The sequence below is a fragment of the Nuphar pumila genome, chromosome 3 (genome assembly GCF_984573655.1).
Source record: "Nuphar pumila chromosome 3, dmNupPumi1.hap1.1, whole genome shotgun sequence".
NCBI lineage: Eukaryota > Viridiplantae > Streptophyta > Magnoliopsida > Nymphaeales > Nymphaeaceae > Nuphar > Nuphar pumila.
The window spans coordinates 55,882,920-55,898,901 of record NC_143251.1 but is presented as its reverse complement, the minus strand read 5'-3'; the positions used below and the strand labels follow the sequence as shown (position 1 = coordinate 55,898,901).

At 40.8% G+C, this 15,982-nt stretch overlaps 1 protein-coding gene across 1 annotated transcript; it reads left to right on the top strand.

Moving 5' to 3' along the window:
• Nucleotides 1–405: 405 nt before the first annotated feature.
• LOC149842922 (pentatricopeptide repeat-containing protein At2g22070-like) lies at nucleotides 406–8,077 on the top strand. Its single transcript, XM_090000767.1, has 5 exons — nucleotides 406–793; nucleotides 861–1,188; nucleotides 1,313–1,957; nucleotides 2,136–2,746; nucleotides 7,965–8,077. Exons 1-5 carry the CDS (start codon nucleotides 406–408, stop codon nucleotides 8,075–8,077), a joined length of 2,085 nt encoding a protein of 694 aa, XP_089856893.1.
• The last annotated feature ends 7,905 nt before the right edge of the window (nucleotides 8,078–15,982 follow it).

The window sequence follows — 15,982 nt, the reverse complement described above, 5'->3', positions numbered from 1 at the left end:
CAGGTTCAAACCCCAGTGGTACGTTGAATAATAACCCGTAACCCCAGCTTGCCTTTAAAAAAAAAAAAAGATACGAGGCCATGAACCGGACCCACAAACCATGCCTGAAATATGGCCCACTACAGCTATAAATGAGGACCTTACGTTTTCGAGTTTGGACGGTCCACATATCTCTCTTGTAAACCGTTGTTCGCACAGGAGCCAAATGCGAACCGAGTCAATGACTCAGACGGATCGGAAAAGTGCATAGGCTGGTTCGATAAACCAAACCCGAGTCACTCTCCGGTTCGGAGCTGCATCGATTCAAAGGAGGCACAATCGACTTCATTTATGCAATCCCGCACCGCATCAAGTTCCAACCACAACATAGGCCGTACGACCCGTCCCGTTCGGTAGTCGGGTGCGATGCGTATCGGATCGGCCTCAGTCGACCGATACGTCTCGCTGTTGCGCTTGTGTCTTGATACCCGCGACGTGAAATGCGGCAAATCGATCCATTCTTTGTTGGTGAAGTTGAATCTTCACGATGGTGCCTTCCTCTGCAACAATCTCATCAACTTCTACTCTAAGACTGGCCTCTTTGAAGATACACGCAAGCTGTTTGATGAAATTCCTCAACGAAATGCATCTTCATGGAACACCGTTATTTCCATGCACGCTAAATGCGGGCAGCTCGGAGTCGCAAGACAACTATTTGATCAAATGCCTGAACGAGACTCGGTCTCGTGGACGGTGATGATGGTTGGGCTGAACCTTGTTGGCCTACATGAACACGCCATCGGGCTTTTCCTTGGCATGATTCGAGAGGGAGTGGTACCTACTCAGTTCACTTTCTTCTTGTGCTGCTCTTGGTGCTTTAGATATCGGCAGGAAGGTGCACTCTTGTGTGGTTAAGTTTGGATTGAGTGCATACATTCCAGTCGCCAATTCGCTTCTCAACATGTATGCCAAGTGCGGTGACCCGGTGGTTGCAGAGGTTGTGTTCAATAGGATGCAGGTGCGGAGCGTTTCATCATGGAATTCGTTGATCTCTTTGTATGCACAGTCTGGTCAGATTGAACAAGCTAGAGAGCTGTTCGAAATGATGCCTGATCGAGATGGTATCTCATGGAATTCAATAATTGCTGGATACAATCAGCAAGGATTCGACTTGCAGGCATTAGAATTGTTTGCTCAAATGCAAGCCCGGTTTGGTTAAACCTGACAATTTCACATTAACTAGTGCCATAACAGCCTGTGCCAATCTTGAATTCTTGAAGGCAGGCATGCAGTTGCATGCCTACATCATAAAATTTGAATTTTGCTCTTATAGTCATCTTAGTAATGCACTAATTGCAATGTATGCTAAGTCAGGAAAATTGGAAACTGCTCGCAAAATTGCTGACCAAACACCTGTTCTTAATGTGATTACATTGACTGTACTTATATCTGGCTATATTAAATTTGGTGAAGTGCAGCTTGCTCGTGATGTTTTTGTTTCTGTTCGTGGCAAGGACGTGGTCTTATGGACAGCTATGATTGTTGGATATGCTCAGCATGGACTAGACCATGAAGTGCTAGCACTCTTTCAGATGATGTTGCTTGAGGGGGCTGAGCCAAATGACTACACCATTGCTTGTGTACTTAGTGTATGTGCAAGCTCGGGAATTTTGGATTATGGCAAGCAGTTGCATGCACAGGTGATTAGAGCTGGCATTAGAATGACAACTTCCGTCTCAAATGCACTTGTCACAATGTATGCACGGTGCGGAAGCATGACCAGAGCTGAATATGTTTTCAAGCATGCAGGTGTGCATGATGCAGTCTCTTACACTAGCATGATTATGGCAAGAGCACAGCATGGTCTTGGTAATGAGGCTCTACAGCTGTTTGATGAAATGCTTGAGAAAGGAATAAAGCCTGATCACATTACATATGTAGGCATGCTGGTAGCTTGCAGCCATGGGAAGCAGATCAGGTCATGCTGAAAATGAGCGTTTTTGCTCATGCGGACATCGTGGCCGTCTGTTTGCATTTTGGATGAATGCCACGCGGTTTTGTTGACTTTTGAGCTTTTTAAAATGCAAATCGGATGGCCACGATGTCAGCATGAGCAAAAACGCTCATTTTCAGCATGACCTGATCTGCTTCCGCAGCCATGCAGGTTTGGTTGAGCTAGGCCGGCACTATTTCAGATTGATGCATGAAGTGCATGCCATCGAGCCACGGATGAGTCACTATGCATGCATGATTGATCTTCTTGGGCGTGCTGGGTTGCTGAAAGAGTCTGATGACTTCATTAAAAGCATGCCCATCAAACCGGATGTTGTAATACGGGGTGCCCTTCTCTCTGCGTGTAGAATTCATAACAACATGGACTTGGCAAGAAGGGCAGCAGAGAAACTGTTAATGATTGAACCTGACAACAGCGGAGCATATGCAGCAATTGCCAATGTGTATGCTTCATATGGTCAATGGCAGGAAGCAGCAGAAATTAGGACGATGATGAAGGACAGAGGGGTGAAGAAAGACCCAGGGTGCAGCTGGATTCAAATCAAGATGATGGTTCATGTTTTTGGAGTAGAAGATGGGTTACGCCCACAAAGAGAGGAGATATATGCAATGGTGAATAAGCTTTGCAGACAAGTCAATGAATTGGGTTATGAGCCTCATACTAGTTCAGTGTTACATGATCTTGAGGACGAGTTAAAAGAGCAACTCTTGAGGCACCATAGTGAGAAACTTGCTGTCGCTTTTGGGTTGATCAGTACTGCAGAGGGAAGCACATTAAGGATAATGAAAAATCTAAGAGTTTGTAACGACTGTCATGCTTGGTTCAAGTTTGTCTCAAGACTTGTTCAAAGGGAAATTGTTCTAAGGGATGCTACTAGATTTCATCATTTCAAAAATGGGTCATGCTCATGCGGAGACTATTGGTAGGATTCACTAACACAAGTGCCAAAAACAATAGAAAGAGACTGATATCAGTTTCCCCAATGCACAATTACAAACACAGTGACCTAGTTGAGATCAAATTAAAAACTGCTTGCTGGATATGCATCTTATGACAAAAATGTGTGAATATGATTCCTACATACCCTAAGGTTGAAAGAGGAGCAGATTCTGTGTTGCTTGAACAGGGCAAATGACTGCTGCATCTGCTTTTCTACTTACACGTGGGCGAGGAGATAAGACACTGGAAGGAGAACCATGCAGATAGAGAGTGCTGGATCTGTGTGAGAATCCTGACCCACCTGAATGGATTAGGCTTGAAGGGAAAATCAAGACGTATAGCTCCATATTGTTTCACCTGTGAACAGAATTAATTGGTGTATGCTCGTTAACTGCCAGCTTTAGAGGTCAGGAATTTGCTAGTGCAATGTTCTTTCAGCATTATCATCTTTCCTTTAAATTTCTTTTCTTTTATGTGCACTTCCATATGCTACTTCACCAAGTCTTGTTTCATGTTCCACATTCTTCTAGCTGCTGCTTGTTTTCAAGTGTTTCACTGAATAAATCAACTTTTTATTTTCTAAGAATTGGCACTTAATTGAAATAAGAAATAACATGTGGGGTTGATAAGATGACTCATCCAAGCCAACTTGGTTGGCCATCCTACTGGGTCAACCGAGTTGGTTGATCCGCTTTGCACATACCTACCTTCACATTTTCAATTTTCTAGGTTTTCATTGCATGATTAACATCATATGTAGGATCTGTAATGATGGAAATGGAATTTTATCCATTTTATTTATACATAAACTTATATCACATACTAATTTTAAGTAACTTGTAGTATTCTAGCTATTCTAACTACTAACTTTTATTATTTTTTATTTGTGACATTCGTTTTGCATTGGAAAAATGTTGATCATTTTATCAATTTGAAAAGTTCACAACTACTTTCTTTCTATGATGGTTGACTGTTGAATTGGGTGGTTTACATATCATAGTAAGTAATGGATTATTATGCTTGAGATACTAGTTCAGTGACCCATAATTATAGTGACTCTGCATTGATGTTTCATATCTTTGAAGACTCAGATGTCAGTTGTATCACTAGATGTTGTCTAATTGTTACTGTACAAGTTAATATCTTTTTCTGATAAGTATATGTTAATATTTTGATGTTATAGATATTTCTGCTATTGGATACTGATTTTTCTATCTACAATATATTTATAGTATAATTATATATAAACTAGAAGTTTCGCAAAGCCTTGCTGAGTTACTATATTGACCTAACAGAGTCCTGAGTCAAGACTGGATAAATTAGCTCATGATTTACTGTGCTTTTAAACTATGTTTCCATGGATAGTGTACATGGAATCACAGTAACACTCTGAATTGAGTATATTGGAGGTCTACTCAGTTCCAAAACTTTGGTTGTATGGTTATCTAACTACGCGCAGCAACTATACTCTTGAAATGCTTTGCTTGCAAATCTATAGTTGTCATTACTGTGTAATTTTTCATGCATGGTGCGTGCACTCATACACACACAGAGTATATTAATCTGTGCATTTTAACTTCTTCCTATGAGTGATGAATTGATGATATGTTGAACTCACTTTCCAATCATTCTCTAGATTGCTCTTTTCTTTCATTTTGCCTTTTTTCAGTTATTCCTAAGCTGAACTCTTTTATTGCCATCTACTTGTCAGTGTGTCAATAATTATTTTCTGTCTTGACATCCCTCTCCAGATTCCTTGTCTTTTATGTAAGACCAACATTTTACAGAAACTGTTCATGTTCATACAGGTTACTTGGCAGGATTAGCATCCTCATCATCTCCAATTTGTTCAACAGATGCAGCTATCGCTTGAGTGGATTGGTTCAGGCTTGAGAGTCAGATTTGAGTTGGAATGAATTGTAGTAGGCTGTTTGTTAGTTTTGGATCATGGATCGACCCGCACCACATTCCAAGAATCCATCTTGGGATGCGTGGGCGGTGGCATGTTTGTAATTTATTTTTATTACTTGTGTAATGTTATACCCTGTACAACACTTATAAATAACAAGAGAAAAGGAAAAACCCCATTTGCCGCCGACTCCTCTCTTCTCTCTTTACCTCACTTTTATCTCTTGCAGGTTGATCTTTCTCACATGGTATCAGAGCACAGGCGCGGAAATCAATCATCTAGAAGACCTATAAGGACCAGCACATGCTTCTAAAGGACATAGGATTTATTTCTGTCTCTTTTCCTTAATCAGATTTATTTCTTTCTCTTTTCCTTAATCCTCTTTCACGTCATTCTAGTTTCTCTTTCGGTTCTTTTCATTTTCAATATTTTTTCTGGTACACACGTCCTAATATTACATTCCAGTCTGCCGAATCTTTGATTTTCTCCCCAAAATATTTCTGTCCAATATTTTTCTGGTCCGCACGTCACTATTCTTCTGTGTGACGAAGGCATTGATATCATTTTCAGCACACAACATTGTTGTTTTTCTCAGCATTGTTGTTTTTCTCTCAATATATTTCTGTTTAATATTCTTTTGGTTCACACGTCACTACTCCCCTGTGTGACGAAGGCACTGAGATTATTTTCAGCACACAACATTGTTGTTTTTCCCTCAATACACTGTCAATACAGTCGGCATTCTATTTTGATATCATCCCATTCCTATTTCTTATCTGTTATTGCATCTCATTCTTCATATAATCCATGGATTCCAAGTTGAACCCTAGTTTTCTTACTCACCTCATGACCCACAAGTTATCCCATGATAACTACTTACTTTGGAAGCGTCAGATTGTGCCTTTTATTCGCAGTCATGGTCTTTATGGGCATCTAGATGAGCGATCACCCGCCCCACCTACACATATCATGCAAGAAATAACAGGTGAAGATGGGAAGGTGAGTCAACTTCGAACCACCAATCCTGCTTATGACATATGGGTACAACGGGATCAGACATTAGTTGCTTACATAACTTCCACACTTTCTGATTGTGTTTTACAAACTATTTCTGATGATCAATCTGCTGCCGAGTTGTGGAATGGACTAGCTCATTCCTTTTCTCAGGTTTCCGAATCTCGGGCTTTGCAACTCAAGTGGAAATTCCAATCCATGCGAAAAGGAAACAAATTTATTACAGAGTTCATGGGGGATGTCAGGGTGATTACAGATCAGTTAGCTGCCATTGGAAGTCCTGTATCAGATAAGGATATGGTACAACAGGTATTAGGTAGCCTTGGACCTGAATATCGCATGTTTTGCACGGCACTCCAGGTTGTCTCAGTTCTTTCATGTTTTGATGATCTTCAATCTAAGCTTTTGCAATATGAGGTCAGTTTAAATCAGGAACACACGTCAGATGCTGCTCATCCTGTGATGATGGCACATACGCCTATTCAAACAGGAGTCTTATTTACTCCTCCTCGTCCCAATGGAACATCTATGAACAAAGGAGGATTACTACCTACACCAGGTGGATGAGGCATTGGCTCAGGCAGTGTACCACGAGGGGGACGTGTTCCTACTTGTTTTCTATGCAATAAGCGGGGGCATGTTAAAGCAAATTGCTGGTACAATCCTCAGAACCGGAACAAAACAGGGAGGCCAGATAGTAGGCCAGGGCAGAAGGCAACTCAGACGTTTGCACGCACTCCTCAGGGACAGGTTCTTCCACAGGATGTACAAAATATCCTTATGACTACTTTCAATCAGATGAACTTGAGCCAAAATGATGAAGGTATATGGTATATTGATTCAGGGGTAGCAACACATGTTACTTCTGATGCAGGTAAATTTTCTCACTTGACTCCTTACACTGGAAATGGCACTATAGTCATAGGAGATGGATCTCACCACCCCATTTCTCACACTGGAAATGTCTCCCTTTCTTTGCCTGGGAAATGATAGAAAACTATGTTAGGAACAACTTTCATGTTGAAAGTTTTTGCAGACGGGCTACGGATTTGGCGGAATCGATGCATTAGGGCCTGTCTATACCCTGACGAAGGAAAATCAAGATTTTCCCAGGGGGCTGGGAAATCCGATTTTTGACAGAGACCAAAACTAGCTGAAAAAATCTAAAAATTTCCAGATCATTAGTAGATTCAATCATGAATCCACTGTGATTTTTGGAGGACAATACGAATCTCCCATGAGGGTGGTGCCAGAGGTTCTTGTCTGCTAAAGCACAAACTGGAAGTTCAGAGAGACAGAAAACCCGATTTAGGGTTTGATCGGTTTAGATGGGTTCCGAAACCCGAATTGAATCAAATTTTTGGCAGTAAAACAAAGACATGCAACCAAAGATATCACAATTTTGTTTTGATTTTTGAATGAAGATACATTCATAAAATAACAACTGGACTTCACCTAAAACTGAAATTCTGTAGATTTTAAACTAAGTAACAATGAATGCTATATAATATGAAATAAATAACAAAATGAATTAATCTAAATGCATTTTCTAACATCAAATAGCATGAAGCATAAAAACAAAACACAAATCAATGGGGGCATAATACGCTTTTTTTTTGGCTTATGAAATGAAAGATCCAATCCATCGATCAGATGGATCTTTCATTCTTTTAGCTCATACGTATAAAACATATATATTTAACATAGAACATGCCCAAAATGCAAAATAAATCTCTCATGACAAGCCTAAAACGGTTCAAGTTGGGAAGAAACTGTATTATATCACAAAATAAATCTAAATCCCATATGGTATTCTACCCAAATTTCCCTATTTTGTTCTTCTTTACTTAAGAGATTTAAAAATAAAAATCAAGTTTATCTCTCTCAAAAGAACAACAAGATGGAACATGCAACTAAAGGAGATTGAGCATGAGAATCTAATCAATTCAAAAGGAAGAAACCTACCTTGGGTTGGCGGGAATGGAGGTTAGACTGAGGAAGAGGTAGACACAACTTGAGGAGGTGTCGGAGGCGATCGGCTGGAAGTGAAGGCTGCTGTCAAAGGGTTGTGGAGCTGCTATTTGGTGGTTGGGTGTCTTGAGGTTGAAGGAAGCAGGATGGAGCTGCTTCAAGGTGGACACTGGCTGGAGCTTCAAGGTTGGGATACTAGTTGCTTGAAGATGCTAGGGGCTGAGCATGAGAGATTTGGTGTAATGACTTAGGGCTTGATAAAAATCAAGTCCTAAGTTTTAATAATAAAATCAGCTTAATGAGAGAGGGGAAAAGTGTTAGGCGTGAGAGGATTTGTGTGAGATGGTTTCAACGGGTGTTGGTTTTTGACTGCTGCAAGATGTAGCTGGAGATGGCGTTGAAGCAGGGCTGTCTTCAAGATCTGCTGTACCAACTGGAGCAAGGAGGTAGCAGGTGGCTGCAACGTAAAAGGATGGCTTTGTGGCTGAAGCCAAGGTGCTGCTGGAGATCGGCTGCAATGGCTTGAGGAAGGTGGCTGTGATGGAGGCCCAGTTGAAGTTGTGGAAGGAGCTCTGGAGGTTAAAGGGGGGAGATGGATAGTGGTTGCTGTGCAAAGAAAAAACTGGAGGTGGGCTGCAGCTTGAAGACGTTGGAGATGGCTGAGCTGAGCGTCTAAGGAGGTGCTTTGAACCGATGGAGATTGGTGCTGAAGTTGAAGGGGCTGGTACGGCTGAACTGGGCGTCCAAGGAGGTGGCAGCAGCTTCAAGATGGTGGTTGTTGTGGCTGTTATGGCTGCAGCAGCCAAAGGAAGAGAGAGGGAGAGAGAGAGGCGTTAGGTAGGTTCTCTTGGGGCAGCCGTTCTTTTTCCTCTTGATAACTTAGGTTTTAATCCATTAAAACCTAAGTTGCTAATAATAATAGCTAACTTTTTTGTTGTGTACAGCCATACGTGAATGGTGGCCTAAGAGATGGAAAGGAGGTAAGGAAGAAAGGGGAAAGAAGGAAGGGAAAGAAAAGGAAAGAAAGGGGAAGGAAGGAGAGGGAAAAAGGAAGAAAAAAAAAAGGGTTGGAGAATGCTATACGTGAATGGAGGGAGAGGAAAGAAAGGAGGAAATAAAGAAAGAAAGAAAGAAAAGAAAAAGGAAGAAGAAAGAAAGAAAAGAAAGAAAGAAGGAAAGAAAGGAAGGAGGAAAGCAAAAATAAAAAATAAAAAATAAAAAAATAAAAAAAAGAAAATGGGAAAAAAAGAGAGAAAGGAAGTGGGTTGGAGGTTTGGGCGACCACCTTGTGGGTCCCACCTCTCTAAAATAAAATAAATAAATAAAAATCAATAAAAACAAAAACAAGCAAATAAAAAGAAACATCTTTTTTTTTTAATAAAATAGAAATGTAAATGAATGGGCCATCTCAAAGCGGGTCCAAATTCCACTTTTGAAATTCATTTTGACGATTAGAGGGGTAAAATAGTCTTTTCAAAAAATTTCCAGACGAAACGAGCTATTTTTGGCAATTTTTGAAACGAGCTCGGATTTTGAAGTTCAATACCCCGTTGCGAAGCAAATCCAATGTAGAATTTAAAAATGTAATTTTGAAAGAAATCCAGATTGTTTTTCTCGAGAAAATATTTTCAAACAAAATGAGCTATTTTGGCAGTTTTTTAAACGAGCTCGGATTTTGAAGTTCAATACCCCGTTGCAAAGCAAATCCAGTGTAGAATTAAAAAATTTGAGTTTGAAATAAATCCAGATTATTTTTTTTTTTTAGAAAATATTTCTAAATTTAGACTCCCGAGGGTAAAAATGTCAATTTTTGGAAACCCGGGGTTTGAAATTGATTTCTGAAAACTTTTAAAACTCAATCTGGATTGAAATTTATAAAACTGGAGTTTTGGACTTCGAAAATGGAATGAAATGCTGAGAAATGATATGAAATGATGAGAAATGACATGCGAAATGCAGACCCTGAATGAAGAATTTTGGATTTTAAACTCCGATTAACACTTATACCAATTTAAAAAGCATTAAAACTGATAAAATTTGCGAAATGGTTGAAGAAATGGTTTTTGGACTCTACTGGATTAGAGTGACACTGAAAATTAGGGTTTGAGCTGAAATGAACTGAAATGAGCTGGATTCTAGAGTTTCAGAACTCAAATGAACTGACCAAACACTGACTCAACTGACCTTTCCGACTGAATTTTCATGAAAAGCTGCCATTTTTAGATAAATGGTACGGAATGGTCACTGAAGCAAAGTGAATTACGAACTTGAGCTGACTTTGAGCTAAAACAAAGGTCAATAATACTGACATGAACTAAAATCAAAGCTCGAACACTAGCTTAATTGGTCGAACTCAGCTCAATTTCAGCTGAAAGAGCTGAAATGGACTAAAATGGGCTCTTGGACACTCAGAAATGGTTTTGAACTGAAACTGGAGCACTCGAACTTCTGGTGAGCTCAAGTTAGACTCTGGGGAATATGACTGACTATGAATGACTGACTTAGAGACAATTGGCTTGGACTTGAGTGAGAAATGAGCTCATTTCTGAAGAAATGAAAATGGTTTGTTCATTGTGAGCTCAGATGGATCTTTTTGAGTTTGTCTTCATCAAAGAAATCCAGGTCTTAAAGAGACTGGTGATGTTTTGGAGTCAATAGACTCATGTATATAGTTTCTCAACGCCTAAGTCTGCCAGTATGGCATGACGTTTTGTTTAAAGGCGATGCTTGTGTAAATGAATGTATATAAGTAAATAAAGCTTTTACTTTCTCATATACATCAAGAAACTAAAAACAAGTGCTTGTGTGTGCATAGATAAATGGCTCCTACGACGAGGAGAACCATGCCGAGCGAGGAGTCCCATACGCAAGGATTCCTGTTGGAAACACTCAACAACCTGGTTACCGCCATCCGTGAAACGAGGCTAGAACCAGTCGCACCTCGAAACGAGAACCTGGGAGGAGTGACTTATGAGAAGTTCTTCAAGCTTGACCCACCGGTTTTCGTTGGCAGAGCCGATCCGGAACTCGCAGAGAGTTGAATCGAAGAGACAGAACGTGCCTTCTTGGTACTGGGAGTACCAGAAGAGAAAAAGACCAACTTTGGCACGTATCGATTAAAGGACAATGCACGAAAGTGGTGGGATACCACTAAGCTTATCCAGTTCTCACAAGTCGAAGTCATTCTTTGGACCGACTTTCGGAGGACTTTTATGGATAACTACTTCCCATTGCATTCCAGAAACAAGAAAAAGTTGGAATTTCTGGAGTTGGAACAGGGCGGTATGAGTCTGATGGACTATACCACCAAATTTCAGAATCTAGAGAGCTACTGCTCTCGATTGTTCGAAATAGACCAAGAAAGGGCCGACAAATATGTGAATGGTCTGCGCGAAGGGCTGCGATCTCGAGTGATAACGAGCATGCCTTCAACTTTTCAGGCTGTAGTGGCAGCAACTTCAAAAATCCAAGAGGATTGGGCGCGATCTAAAGTGATCGTAGCAAAGAAGCCCATAGTGAATGGTGAGAATCGTAAAAGGACGTTCCCAAGTGGCCAGGGTTCACGACAACCCTTTCAAAAGAAGAAGTTCCAAGGTGGGAACAATGCTCAACAAGTCGTGAGGTCAAGGCAGAACACGACTCCGAATGGCCAGCAGTCCAACTTCAGCTGCCCAAGGTGTCGTGTGAACCACCCTGGAAAGTCATGTCCTCGTGACATTGGTGGTTGCCTTTATTGTGACAAGATGGGCCACTTTATAAGGGATTGTGCCAAAAAGGCTGCAGATGAATAGAGGAGTAATGCCGGATCTGTCGAACCCTCTCAACCAGCACCACAGCGTTCGCAGTTCCAACGACCTCCCCCTAGAATCGAACAAAGGCCTGCTGCAAGTCGTGTATATGTTGTAACGACTGAACAAGTCGAAAATGGTGACCTGATTGAAGGCACCGTACCTGTTAATGGACATGCAGCTTACGTCTTGTTTGATTGTGGTGCTACTCATACCTTTATCTCCGATGATTTCACCAAACAACTCCATGCCTCGGTGCAACCGGTTGATAAAATGATCGAAGTGTATAACCCGTTGGGTTCACGCACCAAATGTATCCGATGTGTGAAAAACTTGGATATTGAGATAGCAGGGCAACACTTGCCTACTGACGCCATCCTGATCGATATGATACAGTAAGATGTCATTCTGGGAATAAATTGGTTGGCTCAGAATAATGCCAAGATTCTGTGCCGCGAGGGCAGAGTGATCCTATCTCGACCCGAATTGCCTAAAATAGAATACCGGTTATCCAAACCTGTTCTACAGAAACGACTCATATCAGCACTTAAGGTACAAAAATACCTTAGGAAGGGTTGTGTGGCCTTCCTGTTGAGTCTCTCGGTGGAAAAATTCAATGAACAACCCCTTGAGAGTTTGGAAGTGGTGCGGGAGTTTCCCGATGTGTTTCTTGAGGAATTGTCAGGACTTCCATCACTTCGTGAGGTTGAATTTGGAATTCAATCCTTACCTGAAACAACGCTGATATCCAAAGCCCCTGTATCGAATGACACCTACTGAACTCAGTGAGTTGAAATGTCAGTTGGAAGAACTGATGGAACAAGGGTTCATCCGTCCTAGCGTATCACCGTGGGGAGCCCCGGTGTTGTTTGTAAAGAAGAAGGATGGATCCCTTCGGTTATGCATCGATTATCGGATATTTAACCAGGCAACTGTTAAGAATAAGTACCTGTTGCCTCGGATTGAGGACCTGTTCGATCAACTCAGAATTGCTAGGGTGTTCTCAAAGATCGACCTCAGGTCCGGATACCATCAGCTCAGAGTAAAGGAAGAGGATATACCTAAGACTGCCTTCAGAACGAGATATGGCCATTATGAGTTCGTAGTAATGCCCTTCGGACTCACTAATGCGCCTGCTGCCTTCATGGATCTGATGAACCGGATATTCAGACCATTTTTGGACAACTTTGTCATCATCTTTATTGATGACATTCTCGTATATTGCGAGAACAAGGAACAACACGTGGAGCACTTGAGAATCGTCTTGAAAACCCTTCAAGATAACCAACTCTATGCCAAGTTTTCAAAATGTGAATTCTGGCTAGACAAAGTGATGTTCCTTGGTCATGTAATCTCAAAAGATGGAATCGCAGTAGATCCTGCGAAGGTCGAAGCTGTGATAGACTGGAAGCAGCCAGAAAATATCACTGAGGTCCGTAGCTTCCTTGGACTTGCCGGATATTATCGGAAGTTCATACAAGACTTCTCCTGAATCGTCGTACCCATGACGAAACTATTGAAAAAGGGAGTGAAGTTCGAATGGACTGACCAGTGCAAGGAGTGCTTTGAGGTTCTCAAACAGAGGCTTACCACTGCCCCTGTCTTTACCTTACCTTCTGGTCATGGAGGCTTCATGACTTATACCGATGCCTCGGGAACATGTCTAGGTTGTGTACTGATGCAGCATGGCAAAGTAATCGCCTATGCATCCCGTGAGTTGAGAATTCATGAGAAGAACTATCCAACCCACGATCTCGATCTTGCCGCGGTGGTGTTTGCGCTTAAAATCTGGCGACACTGCCTGTATGGAGAGAAATTTGAGGTCATGTTGGACCATAAAAGCCTAAAATATCTCTTTTCTCAAAAAGAACTCAATATGCGGCAACGGCGATGGCTGGAATTCCTCGAAGACTATGAATTCACACTTTCCTATCACCCTGGAAAGGCGAATGTCGTAGCAGATGCCCTTAGTCGCAAGACTGTTGGCACTCTGGCCAGTTGTGAACACCCCAAATTTTTCAAGGTTTTATAAAAATGTCCTTTTTGCCCCTGACTCCATCTTCTGAGAAAATCAAAGCGATTTCAAAGCTAAATTTCAGTCATTCTTCAGGTTTTTTTGAATTAAATTTCATATTGATGTATTCAAATTCAATTTCGGATCCGAATCTAGTGTTTTAAATCCATATTTCCTCAAAATCCGGATCCAAACTCATTTCTGAAGAAATTTTCTCAAAATAACTTTTAAATTTTCAGAAAAATCCCCTTTTGTAAATATTTTTGCAAAAACACAAAAAAATTAGTTTTAATCTTTGTTGTCTCGTAAAATTTTAGGATTTTATTCTAAAAAATACAAAAAAATTGAAAAATAACATAAAAGACCAAAAAAATTGAGAAAAGCTACAAGAAAAACGAGTGATTTTCGAACTTTTGAAACCTTTTAAGACAATTTTTCTGAAAACCTCACATTCAAACCATTTTTTCAAAAATTTCCTAAAAAGGGGCCTTCTTTTGAGAAATTGGAAAAATCACAAACGGTCGCAGGCTCGCTTCTCCTCTCCGCCCTCAATCTTCAAACGGCCCTCTTCATTTTCCTCCATCAATCTGGAACGAATTCCCCTTCAGGAAACTTCCATCATCTTCTTAAGAAGGGGGACTCTCTCTGCTTGGACCATCGGTCTTTCTGCTGGGACAACCACTGTAATCCACCTTCATCGACCTCCCTTCATCAAGCATCCATCTCTTCGGTAACGATCCATTACAATCTGCCTTCATCCGAGCTCTCTCTTCAGAAAAGAGCTCTGCAAAACAAGCATCAACCATTTAATAGCAGACATCATCTCCTCTTTCACGATTGCCTCGACCGAAGAAGCTCCACCGATTCTAGATCTCCTGAGTTGGAATCCAACAACAAAAGATATAATCCAATCCTCTATAAACAAGACACTGAAGAGCAACCTCTTCTCTGCAAGAAACCACGCCACCAAACTCCTGTATCTTCTTCTACTTCATTCTCTGGTAATTGGCTTTGGCTTTCTTGCAGAATAAAAATAGGGAAGGATTCCCTCAAGACCTCTGCTGTCGTTCGAAGGAAGGTAAGCCATTCATTCTTTTCCCTTCTTATTTCTTTGTAACCTCCCTCTATTTTCATTATTTTGGTTCTCATAGAAACCTAGCACCCTCGCATTTTCGGTCTTACAAAATTTTTTTTTTTTGGCATTAGAGCAGGGCTCGATCTGTGTATGGCAGATTCGACCCCCCTCATTGCAACATTAACAGAATCATCACATTCCGACATCTGATTTTTCCCATTCTCACTGTGATTTCCACCTCCATCTCGATTTCGATACTTGTTGATTCAGAAATTGAATCATAGCTTGTGGTTTAGATGCGTTGCCTAGTCGATCTGCTAGCCCTCTCTTTTTTTTTTAGTTGATTCTGTTTCACTTCTCTTTTAGCGTCGTAATCTTCAGGATTGAATCAATTTGAGAATCAAATAAATGGTCCTCTGTGTTCATCTATGTGCTAATCAGAATCGCAGAGGATCCCAGTTTGTTTTTCAATAGCTTCATATGTGATTCTAGTTTAATTCCTTTTTTTTATTTTTATGCCCAGCATCTGCTTTTTTTTTTTCTCAGATCTTCGTTGTTGTTATCTGCATTTCAGCTACATCGGTATTTGCTTCCAGCATTAGCCGATGTGATTGAAACTTTCTAAAATGATAATCAACATTAAGCCCATCTTCAATTTGTTCAGCATGTTAAAACTCTAGGCTCAGCATTGGGTGACCATTAACATCATTACCATGCGTGAGTTTTGGCTGAAGATCTTCAGCGAAATCCTAAGAGCTCTGAAAATATTCATCATCCCCTGTAATGATCCAGCAGATCTTGATCTGCTATGATTGGTCGATTCATGACCTAATGAGAGTAAATCAACTAAAATTACCTCTGAACTCACCTGATTTGCAATCTCATCATGTATTTTTAGCCATCCATTCCATCCTGGCACATTATTCTGATTAGTATTTATATCCCTTCTATATCATCGGATTCATGAGTTTCGTTCCTTAAGCAAAAGCCTATTGCTGAGATTGACCAGCCATAAGAGAATGGCGGCATATTCGAGATCGAACCAATCCATCGGTCGTGTGGGGGTATGATCCATGCCGAATCCTATTCGCTCCATGGCAGACCCATATGTTAAGACTGCTCAACTGATCACAACAATGAAACCTAAAGCATCGATTTGCTTTGTGGCCTGTTCACAGATTCATTTATGTGACCCAACTCGATAGGATCGAACCATCAACATGTTTAGTTTGTTTGATTATTTTTCTGAGTATTTCTCTTGATGTTTTGTTTGTCTTAA